Below are 13,617 nucleotides of genomic sequence, written 5' to 3' on the forward strand. Positions count from 1 at the left end.
CTTATTGCCACCACCACCCCAGGCCATGATAACCAGGCTTCCATTTTCCCTCTTGCTCTCTTTGCATCAAAATCTTCTAGGTTCCTCAAATTAATGGGAACAGCATATTTGTCTTTCTGTGTCTGGTTTATTTCACTTAGCATAATGTCTTTTCCCCATTGAGTGATCTTGACACTCTTGTCAAAAATAATTTAGCAATGCATGAGGATCTTTTTTCTGGACTCTCTATTCTATTGGTTTATATGTCTAGGTTTATGCCAATACCACATTGTTTTGATTACTATAGCTTTATAGTAAGTTTGGAAATCAGGAAGCATGAGTCCTCCAAATTTGTTCTTTTTGAAAACTGTTTTGGCTATTTGGGTCCCTTGAGATTCCTAAAGAACTTTAGGATAAATTTTTCTGTTTCTGCATAAAATATTGGAATTTGGGCAGAAGATTGCATTGACTATGTAGCTTGTTTGGGGTAGTTCTACCAAATTAACACTATTAAATCACCCAATTCATGAACATAAGATTTCTCTCCATTTATTTCTCTTTAATTTCTTTCAGCCATATTTTGTAGTTTCCAGTGTATCTTATATGTGGCTTTTTTTGTTGTTGTTGTTTGTTTGTTTTAAGTTAACATCTGGTGAGTATTTCCATATCTTTAAATAAATTTTTGAAGGATGTGGGTTTTGGTAGCTCCATAGCATCTTATCAAATAGATGTAACATACAAAACTTATTGAATGGGCCATTTTGGACATTCTATTAGTATCTAATTTTCTATATTATGAACAGTGTTTTGATTAATTAATCTTTATAAGTATTTACTTCTGTTGGACAAATTCCTGGAGATGGCCAAAGGAGTGAAAATTAAATTTTTAATATACATCAACTGTGCTTATTATTATTCAAGACTAGGATTTAAATTTCTTCTCCTTTTTACACTTCTATAGTTTCCAAATTTTCCATCAAAGTTACAATTTTCAAAAGAAAAAGATGTGACTAGGCTTATTAAGCTTTTGCAACCCAAATGAAATTTGTAGAGAGAAAATTGTTTTTAGTATTAGACTTAGGTAGCAAGAATCCCTACTAAGAAATGAGAGATTGGCAAGGTTATATCCATCAGAGGACTAGAGTCTTCTAAACCAATGGTTCTCAAAGTAGAAGGAAGGGGACTTTGTTCTCCAGGGGACATTTGGCAATGCTAGACATAGTTTTGGTTGTCACAACTGGAGAATGGCACTACTGGTACCCAATTGGTTGAGGCCAAGATGCTGCCACATATCCTGTAATGCACAGGACAACCTCTCATAACAGAATTTTTTGACCACAAATATCAAAATAGTGCCAAGGTTGAGAAACACTCTTTGAGAGAGTGGAGCATCCAGAGTTGCTATTTTGGGTACACATATGGAAACTTTTAGATCCAGAACCTGCAGTTAGAAACCAACCAGGTTTTTGCCACAGGGTGAAGAAGGTATAATGGGAGGGGGAGGAGAATAGAAGTTTATTGGAGTAGACAAGGGGAATGAAGGGAAGGGAGGGGAGATGGCAATAGGAAAGACAGTAGCATGAATTGGACATAACTTTCCTATGATCATATATGAATATGAAACTCCACATCTTGTACAACTGTAAAAATGAAATCCTAATTTGAATAAGTTATACTCCATGTATGTATATGTCAAAATACACTCCACGTTCACATATATCTGAAAATAACAAATAAAAATAAAGTTACTTTTACTTAACTGTAAAAAAAGAAGGTAGAATCTTTGCAAGATTTGGGGATTTGAAAAGTGTTACATTTGTGAGTTAAAGGTATGTTCGTAGGCAGTTAGAACCAACTAAGCCGAATCCTTAATTAACAAATATACGAGTTAAACAGAAAGTTACTAGTATAACAATCACCGTGGGTCACCCCGGGAATCCCCAAATTGAAGGTTTCAATGACTGTGAAGTGGCAGGCACAGTGCTGAGGCCCAGGGAACAGCGTTGAGGCCAGGGTTTAATCAGGTCTTCCTCCAGGGGAACCTCCTGTCACTCACCCCACCCCCCATCAGTTATCTGATCCTCTGCTTATCAGGTCTTCCTCCAGGGGAACCTCCTGTCACTCACCCCACCCCCCATCAGTTATCTGATCCTCCGCTTATCAGCACACAGGATCACAGCAAGCTTCACTTGGAGGAAACCCCATCCTCCTTTAAACACCTTGTGGAGAAGATAAATTCATCCTCAGATTCCACATTTTCACAAGAAGAAAACGCTCTCTAATCTAAATGCCCCCTGCTATGGCCCATTCTAACCTCAGACTCAACACTACCTTCCCTTGATCCAAAAGACACCCTAAAGTTAAAAAAATAATAATAATCAAGCATTTAATACAATGGTTAACTCATTAAGCATCTCTGCTTAATTTCAATTTCCTAAACAGGCTTCATTTAAAGGCCCAAGCGGCATCAAGTGACACTGCTAACCAGGTCATCAATTCGAAAGCTCTGGAGATTCTAAGAGAAAACATACAACACCCCCCCCACACACACCCCCACGGTCATTCTATAGAAAAGAGAGAGACATGCCCCTGCTCCCCGCGGGCCCCTTTTGTGCTGTTCTGCCAACGCAGCAGCCCTCCACTATATAGACCGCCCGCCGCGGCCCCACACACTGAGCTCACACGGTCCGCCTCCACCAGCCATGGGGAAGGTGAGCCCGGAGGGCGCCCAGGGCCCGGGGAGGGGCGCTGGCACCCGGGGACCCGACGCCGCCTCAGGCCTCTGAGCCCGTGACTGGCCTTGCCTTGCAGATCACCTTCTATGAGGACAGGGGCTTCCAGGGCCGCCACTATGAGTGCAGCAGCGACCACTCCAACCTGCAGCCCTACTTCAGCCGCTGCAACTCGGTGCGCGTGGACAGCGGCTGCTGGATGCTCTATGAGCAGCCCAACTACTTGGGCGGCCAGTACTTCCTGCGGCGCGGGGACTACCCCGACTACCAGCAGTGGATGGGCCTCAGCGACTCCATCCGCTCCTGCCGCCTCATCCCCCACGTGAGTCTGGTTCCCGGGTCCCTTCCTGCCCTGTGATCCAGTGATCCAGACGTGTTGTCCACACCTTGGACTAAGGGCGTGATGGCTGTCGCCTTCTTTCTTGCCCTAACTATGGTCTTTCTTCGTTTATTAACATCTCCAAGGTTTCCTTCCACTGAAAAGTATTTGGTGCAAAGCTTTTAACTGGACAGTTTATTTTTACTTTGCTAAATCAAATTCAGCTCTGCTGGGAATGCGTAGTGCAAGGTTTAACTCAGAACGTATTGGCCACAGGGGATAAATGGGCAATGGATGGACAACTCCTTCCCTTCGTGAGGCCCAATAGAAGGCCTTGGGCTGGTTTCTCACTTTCCTTACCTTGTAAAATGGAGCTAATAAGAGGAACTCACTAACAGAGTTGTGATAAGGATAAAAGGAGGTCACCTGGCCCTTGGAGAGCTGTCCCTCCCAAAGTATTAACTATTATTATGAACATTAAGGGTCTCTGGCCTTTTGATGAGGCAAAACAAGGAACCAATAATAAGATTCCAAAAGCTCCTGCAGAGCCCTCTGTTACCCAAAGGAAGCCCACAGAATTTCAGTGCGGCTTCTCTAATATGGAAAATGAACCAGTTCTGTGAAGTTTGAACCCCTGGCGGGGCAGGGGGTGGGGGGGCAGGGTGAATACCTTGGTAAGGCCCAGAATGCAATTAGGAGCCTAAAATCCTGGGTTTTCACTTCCTAGTCCTGTTACTTCTAATTCCAGGCTGCAAGCTCTGGGCTTCATTTTCTCATAAAAGAAGGAAGGGCTTATAATGGTAGTCTCACATGGGCCAGACTGTCCTGCAGATCAAATTTGGCTGCACACATGTGAGTCCTTTGCAAGCTGTGAAACACTGATCCGAGGGAAGATACATTAGGAGCAATCGTTTATACCTCAAACTTAGTTGTTTATGAGAGTCCTTCCTCCAGAGGGTTTGATGGGGGAAGAAGAAAGTCACTGAGACATCAGGGGCCTACTGGGAAGGAACTAGCAGATGCAGGAAGAGAAGGAGCTCAGCAGACCAGAGAGGATTTGCTCTGTACAGACATTCTCACCTCCATTTTTTTTTTTTTTTTAAGTTTTATACTCTTGACCCTGTTCAAGCCTTCTTTATGAGCTTGAGTTTACATTTTTGTTCATCAGAGCTGGGAACCCAAGCCCAATAGCCCAATATTAAGTTGCTCTGTTTTTTTCTGAAATGGAAAGGGACAGCAGGGCTGCCTAGGCTGGGCTTTGTTCCTGAGTTGCAGCCAGTCTGTGCCTCTTGCAGGAAAAACAACCTGACTTTCTCTCTAGCTTCCCTTAATGCTACTGAGATTGAAAATAATGCCTTTTGCCAGAGGTATATTTGTCTTTTTACTCTAACATCTAATTATTTTGTATGTCATCCAAGGAAAGCCTCAGTTAGACCACCACAAATCTAAGAAAGAAATAACAAAACAAATACACAAAAATAATTACTTCAAAATGGTCCTGAGCAGGGCCACTCATATGGTTCCTGCAGCTTGTGGTACCAGAAAACGCTAAGGAGCGTCCTTCGTGTCAAAGGAATGGTGGATGGCGCCCTCTTGAGTTTCACATTTGTAGAGGTGCTGGTTTGGACAGTCTCTTAATTTGGTCACCTTTATTGTGGAAAAATAAAGAAGTGCCCATACCCAGGGGTGGGTGCGATAGGTTGCTAAAATGCGGTCAGGTTGTCTGATGTCCCCTCGTCTGCTCTTGCTGGGTCCACAGTCCAGCTCTCACAGGATCAGGATCTATGAGCGAGAGGACTACAGGGGCCAGATGGTAGAGATCACCGAGGACTGCTCCTCTCTTCAGGACCGCTTCCACTTCAGTGACATCCACTCTTTCCACGTGCTAGAGGGCTACTGGGTCCTCTATGAGCTGCCCAACTACCGGGGGCGACAGTACCTGCTGAGGCCGGGGGAGTACAGGCGCTACGTCGACTGGGGCGCCCTGAGTGCCCGAGTGGGCTCTTTGAGGAGGGTTATAGATTTCTATTGAAATGTTTTTACTCTACCTTTTTCTCCATCTGGAAGTTAATAAAGTATTTCCTGAGTGTTTCATGCAATGATGGACTTCTCTGTTCCTTCCAGCCTCCTTGGAAAGGCTCAACAAAAATGTAACCAGGAATAATGGGGATTTTCTTCTCAAAATAAATAAATAAATAAAAGGTGGTATAGAGTAGCATTAAGAGCACAGCCTCTGGAGCCAGGGTGCCTGGGTCCCACTTACTAGCTACCGGTGTAGGGCAAGTAATTTAGCATTTCTGTGCCTCAGTTTCCTAGTTTGTAAAAATGTGGGGGTAATATACTTTTCACCTCATGAGGCTTAAAGGTAGATGAAAAGAGCTACTACTAGTAATTCTCTTACAATGATGCCACAAAGTAATTACTGTACAATAAGGATTTATAACCTTGCTTATTATTATTTGGATTGTATATTAGTGTTTTTCACAAAGTATCAATAGTGGGTTAAAGATCAACTGCATCAGAATCTTCCCCCCCACACCCATGCTTGTTAAAGTTCAAATTTCTAGACCTCCATCCCAGGTAATTATTATGCAGATGACATTTGAGAACCACAGTTCTAAATCACATGTTTGTAATACAGAATTACATCCAAAAACATGCACACCCCCATTTACATACTGCACTTTTCACTGGGAAACAACAGTGATCAGAATGGCACACCTGAGAGCTCATAATGGGAGAGCTGAAGATCCTATAGAATTTGTACAATAATTATCCCAGTAACAGACTAGCAGCACGTGGGTCTAAAGAGTGGTGGGAGCATGAGGACAGGAACCCAAGACACTAGGCAGTCTTCTGAAGTGCTCCAAATGCAACCACAGCTAGGATCCACTTTGAATGTTCCCAAGACCATGCAGATCACTGCACACAAGTATCAAGGATGCGGCTCCAAAACTGATTGGTAAAATGTCTAACATTTTCTAGAAAAAGAAATTGAAACAGTCATCACGCTGACATGACAGGCAATACCATTAAGGGATTGGAACTCTAAAATGTGATTGAAATCTGAGTGGTAGGGCTTGACTCTGAACTGTACCTTGTATTACAAACAAGAATCTCAAGTAGGGTTTCCCCAGACACAGATCATGAACCAGTGACTCAGGGGGAGGTGATTTATTACTAGGGAAGTGCTTCCAGGGGAAAAGATGAGGGAATTTGGGAAGCAAGACAATCTTTGGGAAGAAGCTGGCTGGGCCTGATCTTGGGAGAGCCCTGGGACAGAATTGCAAAGGTTCCAGATGCTTGAATCCCACATCAGTCTCTTCTGTCATGGGAAAGGAGGACACAGGACTCTCAGAGCCTTCTAACTCTCCTTACTAGTGAGGGGCAATCTGCAGAAGATTGCAGGGCAAGTTTAAGCAGCAAAGCCTACAGAAGCCAGTCTGAGCTCTGAGAGCTGCTAAAGAGGTCCTGTGGGGATCTGGGCAGATCAAAGCAGTAGGAATGAAGGGTCTACCTTGTAAGGTATGGGCTTAAAATGACATAATGACCATATGAACTTCTCATCAAGTGTCTGCTACTATTACTATTAGGTTCTGAAGATTTGGGTAATAAAAATGTCGTGAACTGATTTTGTCCTGTAGAACCATAGAAAGAAGGCATGACACATACCAGGGAAACACTGAGTAATTCAAGTTGGCAGAGACATGAGGGAACCAGAGTAGAAAGATTAGAGAGAAAGTAGTCAGGCAATGAGGCAACATTGATGTAGGATAGAAGTAAAACAAACAAACAACAACAACAAAAAAAAGTTACAAAGGAGACAAAAGGAAGCACAAGGAGATATACTTTTAATTTAAATTTCTTCGTGTCTTTCCACGCCTGTCATTCTCCAAGCCAGTCTCGGTTCCAAGGCCTGCCACGAGGAAATCTGTAAATCTTAGAGTTGCCATAGGTTTACTCACTTATGATAATTACCTTGTGCACTGCTAACTAGCCTATGCAATAAAAATATTAGGCAAATTGAGGTATAATATTTTTAAAAATCTATAATTTAGGGGGATTTCCAGTATTATCTGTTCATCAAATAATGGAGACCGTGTCAGCTTAAAGAACCCAAGAACAACCAGACTACCATAAATCAGACTGATGCCATTCCCACATACCTTCCCATGCCCACGTATCACCAAGTTTCTTTTTTTAAAAAAAAAAAAAAGCTGGGGACCCCAAAAGTGCATTCTCCTCTTGAGATGGCCCATATTCTCCCTTGAATGTGTATCTGCTTTTCTAAATAAATCTCAGTCTCTGACTGATGTGTGCTGAAATTTTTTCCCACCATCTGTATCAAGGACCTCAGGTGTCCTGAGTTGAGGAGCCCCTCTCCAGGAATTCCTCTTCTGGTGCCAAAATCTAGAAGGGAAGTGGCATTACTGATCAGTTTAAACTGAGACAGAATGATGTCATTAGAAGGCTAACAATGGGTGTCTGGAACCAGAGTTCCAAAGCAAAAGAGACCAGGAAAATGATGGAACAAGCAAAATCATTTCAAGCTCATAGAAGCAGAAAAACATTAAAGAGAAGCATCAGTATAAAACATTAGCCCTGCTTCTTCTACTCCAAGCAAGGCCACCATATTCTCCTCCAAAAGCTGCAGCATGTGGGCCATGTGGACTCTGAATCTGAAGAGGTTGTTGTACAAGAATCAACACAAGCTATTTAAAATACTTCCATTTTCCTGCTGCTCCTCTCATTTCCCTCCATCTGAATTATTTTAATGACTTCTTAACTTAGTTACCTATATCCAGACCTTCCAGCTTTTGTAAAACAATTTTTCCTCTAAAAAGAAAAATTGTAATATTGAATACAGTTGTTATTGTTTAGATATAAAGTGTCCCCCCAAATGCTCATGTGTTGAAACATGATCCCCAGCAAGGTTCAGAGGTGGGGCTTTTAAGCAGTGATTACTGCTCTGATCGCATCAGTGGATTAATCCATTTGCTGGGTTAATTCATTGACAGCTCAATGGACTCCTGGATGTAATTGGAGGCAAGTGTGGCATGACTGGGGACTACATATTGTCCTGTCCCCTTCCTGTCTTTTTGCTTCCCAGTTGCCATTCTCTTCTGCCGTGATGTTCTGCCTCACCTCAGATCCAGAGTAATGGAGCTGGCCAGCCAGGGACTGAATCCTCTGAAACCTTAAGCCCAAAATAAACTTTTCCTCCTTTTAGTAGTTATTGTCAGATATTTTGGCCACAGTGATGAATAGCTGACTAACACAACAATGTTTTATAATATGGGTTATTTTAGTTCTATTGTCTGCTAAGTTTATTTAAAGAAACTTTTATTTTAAGAGAGGAAGAGGTGAGGAAGAAAATAGTGACCAGCTGGCAATTGCTGCTATCATTCAGGCAAGAGGAGAGGGTGGCACTGGTAAAGGTGCAAGAGGCAGGGTATTGGCACTGGTAAAGGTGCAAAGTGGTCAGACTTCTAATATATACTGAAAGTAAAACCAACAGAAACTCCTGATGGGTTAAATGGGGTGCAAAAGAGATTTGGTCCAAGCAACTAATTAAAAGGATAGAACTGCATGCAACCCAAATAGGAAGGGCTGCAGGGGAAGGAAGAGTTGGGGAGGAAAGTGTCCTATTTTGGATAAGAAGAGTTTGAGATACCCATGATCATCCGAGAGAAGTTGTTAACCAAGCAACTAATTACATTAGACTGGAGTTCAAGTAAGAGGTGTGGGCCAGGCTCTGTGTCCCAGTGACTCAAGAGGCTGAGGCAGGAGGATTCCAAGTTTTGAGTCCTGGCAATTTAGTGAGACTCTGTCTCAAAAAATAAAAGGACAAGGAATGTAGCTTAGTGGCAAAGCGCCTCTTGATTCAATCCCAAGTAGAAAGTAAGAAAGGGAGGAAGGAAGGAAGGAAGGAAGGGAGGGAGGGAGGGAGAAAAGGAGGGAGAAGTGTGTGGGCTGGGTATAAATGTTTGCAAATTATTAACGAGGAGATGGGATTTAAAGGAGATGGGATTTAAAGTCATAAGTTTGGATAAGGTATCCAAGGTGGTATGTGTGTATGTGGAGAAGGCCCTGGGGCAACCCAGCTATAAGAGCAAGGCAAAGAAGAATAAATGGGGGGGGGGGGCTGGGGATGTGTGTATGTGGCTCAGCAGTAGAGTGCCTGCCTAGCACCACATAAAAATAAATAAATAAAATAAAGATATTGTGTCCAGTTATAACCAAAAATTAAATATTAAAAAATAAAAAGAATGAATGGGTCAGGAAGGCTACCTGCTGTAACAAAGCCTAAATAAATAAATAAATAGAAGAAAAAGAAAAAAAAGTACTTAAAAGTTAACTTTAAAGTAAGTTAACTTCTAAAAATAATTTTTGAAAATGATAATGACTGTTAACTAATTATTTATATAAGTCTGGGATCATTGAAGTCAGCAGGAACAATGTAGTATAATCACAGAAGTGGAATAAAATTGTTTTGTATCACTTTTTATCCCCCCCCCATTATATTAGAAAGTACTACCTACTGACTCATTAAGGAAAATTTAAAAACTAAAGAAAAATACCATAATGTCCATGTACTCATATTTGGTTAAAAGAGAGATTGAGACTTTGAAGTTCTAATAAGCACAGCAATAGGAACCAGGTGCATAATGAACTCCCTAGATTAAGTGAGGACAGCCACCCAACAGTACAGGGCATGCCCTGAGCTCACTAAAAAGGCAGAATCTTGGGATGCACCTCAGACCTGCTGCATTTTAATGAGCTCCTCAGCTGGTCCTTATATACACACAAGTTTGAGATCCCACGGCTAAAGAGTGCAAGTATATCCTAGAGTGATAGTGTCCCCCCACCACCAACCCCCCCTGCTGGGAGCCATTAGCCAAGTAGGTATGAGAATTTCCTTGCCAGCGTACCCCATGTTGCTTAGTGGAAGGACTCGTGGAAATAGGACATTTTGCAGTGACATTGCAGTTAGGTGACCTTGCTCAAGGACCAGGGCGGATCCGGGATTAGGGTGTTCCCGGTTTAGGATAATCGGGTTTAGGGCGTTCCAGGTTTAAGATTATTCCTGCTGGGAATAGGGCGTATCCTGCTGCCTGAGTTCCCCTTGAGTTCTCACGGGATTCAGACAGTATTTTGGGGAGAGAAGCCCAGTGGAGGTGGATTTGGGCAGAGAACGTGGATTTCCCCAGAACGTGATTGTAGACTGCTGGTGTGAGTTCGGGAATAAAGAGTTGCTGTTTGAATCTACAAGCTGTGTGGTGGCTCGTGATTGTGTGCCCAGCCAGACTGCGGCATTTGTGCCCAGCCAGACTGCGGCATTTGGCGTCCCGTGCGGGGAACTTCTGAAGCTTGGAGGTAAATGAAATTGTTCGCCCCTGAGGAAGAGCGAAAGAATGGGTGACCAATTCAAAAAACAATGTGTTCTTGTTTTGACTTATTTTGTTTTTATTTCAAGTTGCCTGTTCCTAGAACTTTCTCAGGCAAACTGGGGAAAATGGTTGACTCAAAGTTTGAAGTTGTTCTCCTCCGAGGAAGAGAAATTGTTAGAGAAAGGAGGCACCCCAGTAAGACCAAGAACAATTAGGGCATATGTTGATACAATACAAAAATGTAGCCCATGGCTTTTTAAAGACGAGTTATTAAGTATATCAATGGGACCATCATGGTATCCTGTAGAAGGATTTTTCTTCAACAAGAAAGAGATGGCTAGTTCTGTTTACTACATTTGTCTAAGATCTTGGTTTTTACAGACATCTAATTAATTTACAAAGCTAAAGTGTTAAAATATCAACCACTAAATATAAAATCAAGTACTCTTTACTTAACATGTGTGTTTTCATAAATTGGTAAATGGAAAAAAGGTTTAATATTGCTTTGGTCTGTGTCTTGAGTAAAGTAGATCTCACATCCTTGTCCAAATATTTCCTCCATTTTACCTTCAAGCCCAATCCTTATTTATTTATGATTTCTCTTAAACAACTTTTCGATATGCACTGTATTTTTTTCTTATCATTGTATATGAATACTTTTTCATGCAACTCTTGATTAATCTCCTTTAGAAAAGGAAAAAAGAAAAGATATCTATTCCAAATCTTGTTGACTGGCTTTTGCTCTTCTATCCCTCTCTCTATATCTATAGATATATAAGGATGCAGTCATCCCACTCATCTTAAAACATCTTAAATAAATCTAAGTATATTCAGAGATAATGGCAATGTTGTTCCTCTGCTGCCCTCCTTGCATTTGAAAGCCATAGCCCTGACCCTTAAAAAAAAAAAAAAAAGAAAAAAAGAAAAGAAAAAACACTAAGCAAGGCATCTCTAGGCTGCTTTGAGTAGCTGACTCCAAGATGTTTGTCTTCCTGCCTGAGCCCTTCTCTTTCCGGCTTCTACTGGAATATATAAACTATTGATATGGCTAACGAATCTAGTTGGTGTTCTCACACCCTTTGGACTTTGTTACACATTCCTGGAAGCCCCTCCTACCAGCACAGACCCCTGCCAATAAAACCAGATCCCAAAGCCCTTCACGGATCCACCAGATTCCAGCTTTACCCTCTCCTTTTCATTCTGATTTTGAAGCCACCTGCCTTACACTCTCCGGTCCTGGATTGGAAAACAAGATAAACCCTTTCTTAATTCATCATCTTTTTCATCAATGAAATTACATTAGTCCCTTAACTAAGTCTCAGCATCGCTCTCCATAGAAACCCACCATTCTCCACATTTCAGATTGTTCTCTATGTTCTATGGTTCCCTTTTTCCCTTGCAATAATCTTGTTGTATAGTACGTTTCTTCTTGTTAATCAAGCTCCACTTAAACTTTTTCTATTCCTCCCTCGTCTTCCATTGTAAACCTCCATTCGAGGATTCATGGTACATCATATTGCATTTAAAAAGCAGAAGTAACAATAACAAATTCAACAAATGACTACCAGAACCTTTAAAATAAGTTAGTAGTCACAACTACAGTTCACTAGACCGGTCCAGCTGGTTTCTTGCTGGAGGCATTGCTCCTGTATTCTCAATAGCTTGTGAACAAGAGACCTAATTCTGGAAATCAAACTGAGATTCCAACTATCATGAACTCATTGTGATGTGCTGGGAAGCCATTTAACCTCTCTGAGCTACAGTGTTTGTATTTGTGGATTTTTGTAAGTTATCATGAAGTCCAAATATTAATGAAGAGTGTCTTAGGTATAAAGCAGTTTAACTACAACTAATGCCAATAAAAGTGTATTTATAGACTTACAGTGCCTGGAATACAATAAATAAATAAATACTGTTCTTCAAACTCATCAAATAAATTGCTCAGTCTAGGCAATGCATTGTAAAGAGATTATTCCTAAAATGTTCTATTTTCTAAAGAAGACATCAGGATTGTGAGGGTCTAAGAACTATCCCCTTTCAATAGTTAAAGACTAAAAGAACCTCACATACATGATGCTTTCCAGTTAGTGAAAATATTTCTCACAAGGGTGCGCGTTACCAATCTTGAATTGCTATACATGCATGTACAAATAAGTAAATGCATTATAGTTAATGAGTAGGAAGATATAAATAAGGAAAAGGGAAGGCTAAAATGGACATTGGAGTGTTGGACTAAAATCTAAGGTTTCAATGCAAACTCCTGGCTTGATTGACAGATAGATATTAATATGTGTTTATGTGAGTTAGACATACACATATTTTGTAGTTCAGTCTGCTGAGAAAGTCTAGATACACTGATATTCAAGGCAATAAAAACACTCCTAGATCTTGGTCTCCAATTTTATTCTATTTTATTTTTTAAATTAATTTTTTATTTGTATATGGCAGCGGACCGGAACATTTTGCAATTCTTATTACACATATACAGCACAATTTTTCATATCTCTGAGTGTATTCAAAGTATATTCACACCAATTTGTGTCTTCATACATGTACTTTGGATAATAATGTCCATCATATTCCACCATCATTGCTAACCCCATGCCCCCCCTTCCTTTCCCACCTCTCTCCCCTATCTAGAGTTCGTCTATTCCTCCCATGTTCCCCCTCCCTAGCCCACTATGAGTCAGCCTCCTTATATCAGAGATAACATTTGGCATTTGGTTTTTTGGGATTGGCTAACTTCACTTAGCATTATCTTCTCTAACCCCATCCATTTACCTGCAAATGCCATGATTTTATTCTCTCTTTCTTAATATTTATTTTTTAGTTTTCGGTAGACACAATGTCTTTTTATTTTATTTTTATGTGGTGCTGAGGATCCAACCCAGCACCCCACACATACCAGGTGAGCGCGCTACCACTTGAGCCACATCCCCAGCCCCGATTTTATTCTCTTTTATTGCTGAGTAATATTCCATTGTGTACATATATGTCACATTTTTTTATTCATTCATCTATTGAAGGGCATCTAGGTTGGCTCCACAATTTAGCTATTGTGAATTGTGCTGCTATAAACATTGATGTGGCTCTGTCCCTGTAGTATGCTGTTTTTAAGTCCTTTGGGTATAAACCAGAGTGGGATAGCTGGGACAAATGGTGGTTCCATTCCCAATTTTCCAAAAACCTCTATACT

The 13,617-nt window shown here is 41.2% G+C and overlaps 1 protein-coding gene across 1 annotated transcript; it reads left to right on the forward strand.

The window, feature by feature from the left end:
• Positions 1–2,681: 2,681 nt before the first annotated feature.
• LOC114097828 (gamma-crystallin E) lies at positions 2,682–5,062 on the forward strand. Its single transcript, XM_027941888.2, has 3 exons — positions 2,682–2,690; positions 2,791–3,033; positions 4,790–5,062. The coding sequence occupies exons 1-3, from the start codon at positions 2,682–2,684 to the stop codon at positions 5,060–5,062; spliced, it is 525 nt and encodes a 174-aa protein (XP_027797689.1).
• Positions 5,063–13,617: the final 8,555 nt, after the last annotated feature.

This window comes from Marmota flaviventris, chromosome 11, assembly GCF_047511675.1.
Source record: "Marmota flaviventris isolate mMarFla1 chromosome 11, mMarFla1.hap1, whole genome shotgun sequence".
In the NCBI taxonomy this organism is placed as follows: domain Eukaryota; kingdom Metazoa; phylum Chordata; class Mammalia; order Rodentia; family Sciuridae; genus Marmota; species Marmota flaviventris.

Coding starts and splice junctions, on each gene's coding strand:
- LOC114097828 (XM_027941888.2), top strand. Junction 3,034..4,789: donor CCTGCCGCCTCATCCCCCAC/GTGAGTCTGGTT, acceptor CTGGGTCCACAG/TCCAGCTCTCACAGGATCAG.